General features: G+C 38.1%; 1 protein-coding gene across 1 annotated transcript; it reads right to left on the bottom strand.

Annotated features, from left to right (window-relative positions):
• Positions 1 to 4,606: 4,606 nt before the first annotated feature.
• Positions 4,607 to 7,156, bottom strand: LOC146456666 (carbohydrate sulfotransferase 6-like). Its single transcript, XM_085092815.1, has one exon. It carries the CDS (start codon positions 7,053 to 7,055, stop codon positions 5,793 to 5,795), a length of 1,263 nt encoding a protein of 420 aa, XP_084948941.1. The 5' UTR covers positions 7,056 to 7,156; the 3' UTR covers positions 4,607 to 5,792.
• Positions 7,157 to 8,193: the final 1,037 nt, after the last annotated feature.

Here is an 8,193-nt window from a genome sequence, read left to right as displayed (position 1 = left end):
TTATGCGGCGGTTTTTCGTAACGATCTCCTGACGAAATGAACGTACACTTAAAATATAGAGGGTAAGTTGATCCTCGATCGTAGCGAGAGAAACATAGACGAAAGCCTGATAAAGGGTGACAAATTTAAAAATTGTTCTCAGTAATGTCAGTAATTCCCATTTCCATAAGAATTTCACTGGATGCCGAAAGTACCCGGCCACCACCCTTATATCCTTCGATATTTTGTCATTGTGGTTTTGCAATCCTAAAGAAACAATATGCATCCGCAAACACACCATGTAACTGTGTTTTTAAAAACCACCGCGACAAAATAAAAGCACCGGATCCTGTAGTAAAGGATATAATCAGCAACCTGAATTGTATAACAAATAATGCGAAAAAAGAGCACGGCTGATTTCACGGTTAGGGAAACGTATTATTCCAAGATTTCGAATTGCACGGCCTTTTTTCTTCAGTGTTTACAAAGGTACAGAAATCATGAAGAAAAAAGACCGTGCCTTTGGAAATAATGTCGGCCGTGAAACGTACCATTTACCTCACATTACACATTAGTATAAATCGCCTACTAGCGTTCTATCACGAATGCTGTTCTATACGCTACTCACTATCTATTTTGTTATGTAGATAGTGACGGGAGAAGCCTAAAAATGTGCGTTGGCTTGACCTATTTATATCATTATTCAATAAAAAAAACTGAACCTATCTTTTTGTTAAGTTTTGAACGACTAGTAGATTTGTACCAAAACAATTAGATTATTCGCTCTCAATTTCTCTCAGGGCGTGATAGTTGATTCCGAGACGCCCCCTCATCAACTATCACGCGATAGAAATCACTCGAGCTCATAATCTGATTGTTAAAGTAGTCCAGTCCCACCTCGGGTATGCTACTCAGGTATGGGCACCTCAATCGAAGGGCCTGATTTGTGACAGAGCAAGTAGAGCAACGGGCTACAAAGTACATTTTTAATCTGTTTTTTTTTCCTGTCCCGAAACTTATAAGGATAGGCTAATCAAATTGGACCTTCAACCCATTAATAACTGGCATATGAACAACTAGACATAAATATATAAGTAAACAATAAGCAAGGGACCGCAAACGAAAATGATGCAAGTTAACATGGTTTGGCCATGTTCTTGTGAAGGAAAGTTTTGCTTTTCTCATTTAACTTATTGCGACAGCGACATGATATTTCAGTTCTTTTGTTCATTGTTGGTAGTCTCGCGCTATGACGTGGACGAATGTCTGAATTTGGGCCCATCCGAAATCACTACCACGTGCATTTGGTAGACCACTCGACCCCCGTTGGTTGTTCTACTTTTTGCTGTGCTACACCGTGCTGACGAGAGCCAACCAGCTCGAAACAGCTGTCCACGGTTGCCGCATTCTGTTGATTCTCGGTTTGGTCTCTATCATGTCGCTGTCGTGTTAAGTTTTCTACGCAGTCCGATCAGCCTTGCAGAAATTTGAGTCATAAATATATTATTATTATTATTATTATTATTATTATTATTATTATTATTATTATTATTATTATTATCATTATCATTATCATTATCATTATCATTATCATTATCATTATCATTATCATTATCATTATCATTATCATTATCATTATCATTATCATTATCATTATCATTATCATTATCATTATCATTATCATTATCATTATCATTATCATTATTATTATTATTATTATTATTATTATTATTATTATTATTATTATTATTATTATTATTATTATTATTATTTTACGGAGGGCTCTCCTACGCCTAAGGGGATCGAGAACCCCGAGAAGGGGGAACTTTGATGTTAAGGATAAGGATCTAGAAATAGGGAACGGTCCAGCAGGACTTCCCTAGACTCAACAGCTATAGATACTTTATTATTGGGTTGTACATAAATTTTTCATTTTTTAATTCATAGAGAGTTGTTTGTATCTGCTCTTTTGAAAACCACCAGACCACCAAGAAGTCTTTTTTAACCGATAGCTTTACCAAAACTTGTCAGTTTAACTTTGTATTTAATTTTTCAATGAGAAGAGTTTAATAAAATTATTATTATTATTATTATTATTATTATTATTATTATTATTATTATTATTATTATTATTATTATTATAGACATGGATTTTTTCTTCAAAGCCGCTGTGACTATATTTGTAAAGATCAACCCTCGTAATTCCTACCGTACGCGCTCCAACCAAGCAAACCAGATCGATTAGTAACCTCAATACAACCCTTCTTTCTATAAGACTGAGTTAATCTACCTTATTTCGAAGGTCGTTCTGGAATAAAACAACTAAGTTATGGAATCCCTGAGACCGAGATTTTGGTCTCTCCGTAATAACGTTCACTAAGTTCATTCAAACGAATTTTTAAACGTTGCTACGCACAAGCTGTCCAAGTCTCTGATGACCCTGACAACCATCGATCCTTCAAGTCGGTATGTACTTCATCAACCTAGCCCGCAACCTAAAAAGGGACATTAAGTGGCGCGTCTAGTTCATCTTAATTCATTTAATTCATAGTATAATCTTATCCTATTTTATCCCGAGCCCGCAGTAATTGGTTCGCGTTGTTGCGGCGCCCCTGCCTGTTTCTGTATTTTTAATTATACTTTCTTAATTGTTATGTACATCAGCCTTGTTCTTTTTTGTATTATTTATTCTACACCATGTACCTTTGATCTTCGTTTTTTCAAAGTTATCAGTTAATGGTCAGTTAATATTAATAATATCAATAAGAAATTACAAATTGACTTCACGTCAGTACTGAGCGAAACAAACACCAAAAACTAGCCAACCCCCCGCCGTCCACCCACCCTACCCCAACCTGGCGCAACCGCCCTAACCAGAAAAATGCGATAACAAGAGCCAATGAGAAAATGATCTCTTGGAAGAGAAAACGCCTGGTAATTTCTTGTTGTGGACTGAGGTGCACGTTTTACACGTGACATTATGTGTAAAAAAACAAAATGATTGCCAGCCTGTGACCACGGTAAAGGAGTAACTTCTTGAGTTGGTCTATAATCAAAAGAGACCTTTATCTAGACAGTACAAGTGCGACTAGTACACTACCAATACGCGATTTAATTTGACTTAATGTTTTTTGGGCGGAATATCGCCTGATACTTAGCCGACGAGGCCGTGGGCCGAGTTGCCTAAAATCAGGCGATATTCCGCAAGATTGAGCAGAATAATTGTTTTATTATTCAACACATTGATAACAAAGCACAGGTTTATAGCAGAAAAGCTGGAGGCGATCTTTATTTGTCACAAAAAGAAACTTGTAACATTTTCCCGCACGCGGACCGGCATGAATGAAAGCGGCAGCTTTGTTCAAGTTAAAAATTGAACAAGTTAAAACAATTGCGTCAAGCTCATAGCTGACAAAGAGTAAAATGAAGTTTCATGGGATTTATCATTCAACACATTGTGACACTGCCCAAATATGGTCATGTTGAACTGAATATACGTCGCCCGAGTCCGGGCGATGAAACTTCATTTATCATTATCCTGCTTAGCCTCCCACGCAGACGTTCTTAGGGGTTCGTCACGCGTTCCTGCCCACACGGAAGGAACGCGTGACGAACCCCTAAGAACGTCTGCGTGGGAAGCTATATCTTACTCAATCTTGCGAAATATCGCCTGATTTTAGGCAACTCGACCTACGGCCTCGTCGGTGTCGGCTAAGTATCAGGCGATATTCCGCGCGATTTCGCAGGATAATTGTTAAATATTTGTACTCGTACTAGAACCTCAACTGAAACTCAGCTAGCGGCCAGGGCCCAGTTGTTCGAAGCATGGTTAGCGCTAACCCGGGTTAAATACCATGACAACCTATAGGTTTTAATACCTCTTAACCAATGGTTATCGCTAACCATGCTTCGAGCAACTCAGCCCAGAACACTAACGAACCGGACAACTGCCTGACTGCTGTTGAGATGGTGGTAGCCTTGCAATCAGTTTGAGAATGCTACATCCCAAAATGTTATGGAGGCTGTTACGTTACACGTTACGAAATTTTATTTATTTATGAAACACTCAAGTGTTTGTTTATTCATGCACTGTTAGAAATTCTGTGTGGATTGGCATATCCCTATATCAACGACCGGCAAGGCTGCAAAAGCCAGCGGATCGCCTTTCAGCTGCCTTGTGAAACAACTCTGATCCCTGCCGCAGAAATAAAACTTCGACCAATTAATGCAAATTTAAATTGTTTTGAAAAACATCGCCACATGACAAGGCTATGTTAAATACATTAGTTAAACATTTTTTCATTAATTAATATCAATTTTTTTGCTTAATTCTTGTTGATTAGCATCTTGAGGTCTAGTTTTAATTCTCCACCTTTTATTTAATTTTTAATACTGCTTTGATGAGAGGTCTCGTCTAAAAACCACCTATATATGGGTGATGGCGATTTCCTGTACAAGTCATTATTATTATTATTATTATTATTATTATTATTATTATGACAATCACGCTTGTTACAATTTTACTAAATATAGCAGATTAGCTTGTTATAGTTTTATACTGTTTCATTAATGTCTTGCTAGTAGTTACTGTTTTGTCTTCACACGGCCCATGGGAAGACTATTAATTTTAATGATATGACATCGTATTTAAAGTAAAGAAGAAGATGATGATGAAGATGTATGGCGATAAATGTTCTCTCAGTTGTTGAGATCCAACCCATCAATCTCGGCCACAGGCAGCCCGAGCTCAGTACCCGATAACATTTAATTTCATTTCATTTAGTTAACAGTTCTTCGATGCGCATTTTGCCGAACCTTAAAGCGCTTACAATTGAAAAAAAATCTACTTATGGCTAAAACTAACAATGTCACTAGTTCACTCGACATGAACCTGATATCGATTTTCTGATTTATAGACTGGTATTGCAATTTAATTCACTTCAGTTCTCAAATTGCTAAAAAAACAGCTATAAATATGTAAATAAACTTTGCTTACCTCAACGTTGGGACGGTCTTTGTGTCTTCTGTGTAATTTGGTTGGAGATTCTGGCCGTTTTAAATCAGTCAGTTTAGTTTTAGTGTTGTTTCATTTTTCCCTACTCCGGTTCCAAAGTTTAAAAAAAATCCGTCACCACACTTAATACAAAGCCAGCTGCTCTGTAAATTGCCTAAATTCGGCAAAGGCTCAAGGTTAACTAGGACTGTATTTTTCCATGGCCAATTTATGCATTTTTGCATACGCTTACTCTCCTACGCCATGATACTCGTCCGTTCACTGACCAAATTATGATTTCCGTCTCTGCCTATTCTCCAACAGGGTGTTATATCGACGTACTAGTAATTTCTTTCTCTAAATCGTTTCTTATCACTAGTAATTCTACTGTCGAAATACAAGAACTTTGCGGTCAGTTCGTCGCCAAGGAGAGGATTTTAAGGCCTAGCTAGGCTCAAAGAGTTAACTGCAGGACATTCATCTATCGTTTAGCTACATCTAAGCATATCATATTTCGTAAACCCGCATATATGATTTGCTCTCTCTGTAAGTACATGTCACTCTTAATCTTAGTGTAAATTAATGACTCTAAGATTAGCATATCCTGAAAAGCGCGACTAACACAAACAAGAAACTGTGATTATGGACACCATCCATCAAGCTTGATCAAACACAGCTGATCTGAGTGAAACAGTTTTCGTGAATATATTTATCTTAGTTGACAGTAGTTCTGGGTAAAATCTTATTCTCAGCCGGATTCATTTCATTCTCGGCCTGTAATCCTAATGTCTATGTATCCTTCTACTGATGTTCGACCCATTCAGTGTAAAAACCATTGTTTCGCTTCGTATTCATCGCTAAAAAGAGGAACTTTCTTGTTATCGAGTAGTTCATATGATCGGCCCACAGGCTTATAACCTAAGAGGCGCATGACGTTACCACAATAGTGCTCAATAATCTCGATATCAGCCCGTCGATCCCCTCTCCATCTCCAGCGATTTGCCGCGGCCCATGCATCGTCCTTGGTGCATGTCACAGCCACTCCATCCATCTTATTACAGTCCCGCCTACTTAAATGCGTTGTTTTGTTCAACCATACGCGTACGCTCTCCAGCACAGGTAACCCAGCAAATTCGAAAAGACCTGATAGTTCTTTTAATGGGTTTACCGCCAGGTCTTCGAACCTTTGAAGTTTGATTCTGTTGCGCAAATAATCTGGTAGTTTTCGAACAAGCTCTAAATTATCCTCCGTTTGCTTGCACCTCATTTTGCTATAGCTTATAGTGCCTTGCTTTGTGCCCCTTCTATCTCCGAAGAAGCCGATTAGACGCGATGAAGGGATTACGGCTCGAGGGTCCCTTACGAGAAAGACCACTATGCAATCGACATTTTTCAATGGACTGCATATGTTCAGAATAGTTTTGATGCTATTCTCAGGAATGCGAGCCATTAGAACTTTAATGACAGTTAAATTGTAGTTGTCTTTACAAACACTTCCCAAAGACTCACTTGTGATAGGCAGACAGAGCTTTGGATCCCATTTTTGGTCTGTCGGTCTATATGGGCATAAAGGCGGTGATGCAATGGCTTGACTAATGCGAGGATGATCGGGTTTGCGGTAATATCTACGGATATCTTCTATAATCTGAGGGTGCTGGAATTTACAGCCAAATAAACCTGTTAGAAATTCTTTGACGAGGTTGGTATATAAAGTAGTTTTCGTAACTTCGAAGTGTCTTGTTACTCGTTCTGGGGCTTGAAGTGGCTCATACATATAAAAAACGGAAGGATGGTGGTTGAAAATATCACCCATGAGTGAAGAACCCGAGCGTCCATGCGACACAATGATAACATTTCTCCTCGATTTTGGTGAATATTGTTTGAAGTTTCCAGTTGCTTGGCTAGTGAGTATCGCCGTCTCAGTGGTATTAAAATGATGTTCTGCTTCTTGTTGCTGTATTTTCAGTTTGTATGGCTGAGGCAGGAAGCTCAAGAAATACAGAATGCACAGTGTACATAATAACCCTGCTATTACAAACACAAATTTCAACAAGCAGATCAGCTTGATTCGTCTCAGTGCCATGTTGAGTTAAGACGTACGTGTCACTGGAAATAAAATTAAAACTCAGTAAGGCAACTGGCTGTTATTTTGGTTTACTTGTTGATGACACAGCTGGTAATGACTAATTCATATCAGTTCATTTTACACATGAACACAAGAACGACTTGAAACCTTATCGATCTCTAGCCTCAAATAAATTCAGACTTTCTTAGCTTGCACATCATCTCATGCGCCGTATTCTCGTTTCATTAATTAGCTGTAAGTCACCCATATACTGTTGGTAACTTTTCCACCTTTTCGCGAATTTAGTAAGACGAAGCATCCGGGATACTAAGGACATTACGAGACGACCGGTATGCGCATGATCCTTTGTCCCTAAACGGAGACGCTCCAAGAACGTTTCAAGGTTACTTTAAACCGTCGCGGGGATTGTTATTTTCGATCAAATTAAAGTTAATTACTTAAACTTACATTTTCAAAGGAAAATAATAAACACGCGCCATTTTTTTTGAGAAAAAGGTATTTTCGGAAAAAAGTTTGTAAAGTTTCAAGATGACATAATCTCCGATCCGTAAGGCGTGAACTCCCCAGCGACCTTTTCGCGGCAAACGGCTTCATCCAGGAGATCCTTTTTCAACTTATTGACATTTTTTGTTTACACTCGAGTTTGAGTGCTGTGGTTTTCAAAAATAGACAAGTCAATTTCTTATCACTTTGCAGCACGAAAGGTGCTAAGTATCTTGAATCTTCCTAGATCTTCCTAGACCAGTGGCAATGTTTCGTGTACTGCACATACGAAGGCTCTTGAGAAAGCTGCAAACGAGCTCCTCGAAAGAGAACTCAAAAACGCTATACTACAACTGAAAAGACACAGGCGTACTTCTTCTGTTCACTGATTCAACTTGAAAAGTGGGAAACTTCTATCCTTTTAATGCTATGAATGTAGTTTAATTGATTTTGAAAGCCTTATATATTCTACTTTCAATCTTGTATAATAGAATGTCGATTTGAACTTCATTTTCATTTGAAAAATTCAAGCGAATATTTATTGTATTGCACGCTTGGAAATTATGCGTCAGTCATTAACTTGTAACCCAAATTTTGAAAATTTATATCTTTTGAACTATTGAACGGAAGAAAACCGTGCTTTAAAACCTTG

The sequence above is a fragment of the Pavona decussata genome, unplaced genomic scaffold (genome assembly GCF_977016875.1).
Source record: "Pavona decussata unplaced genomic scaffold, jaPavDecu1.1 SCAFFOLD_254, whole genome shotgun sequence".
Lineage (NCBI taxonomy): Eukaryota > Metazoa > Cnidaria > Anthozoa > Scleractinia > Agariciidae > Pavona > Pavona decussata.
The sequence above is the reverse complement of the archived record's forward strand: the minus strand, read 5'-3'. Positions and strand labels throughout refer to the sequence as shown.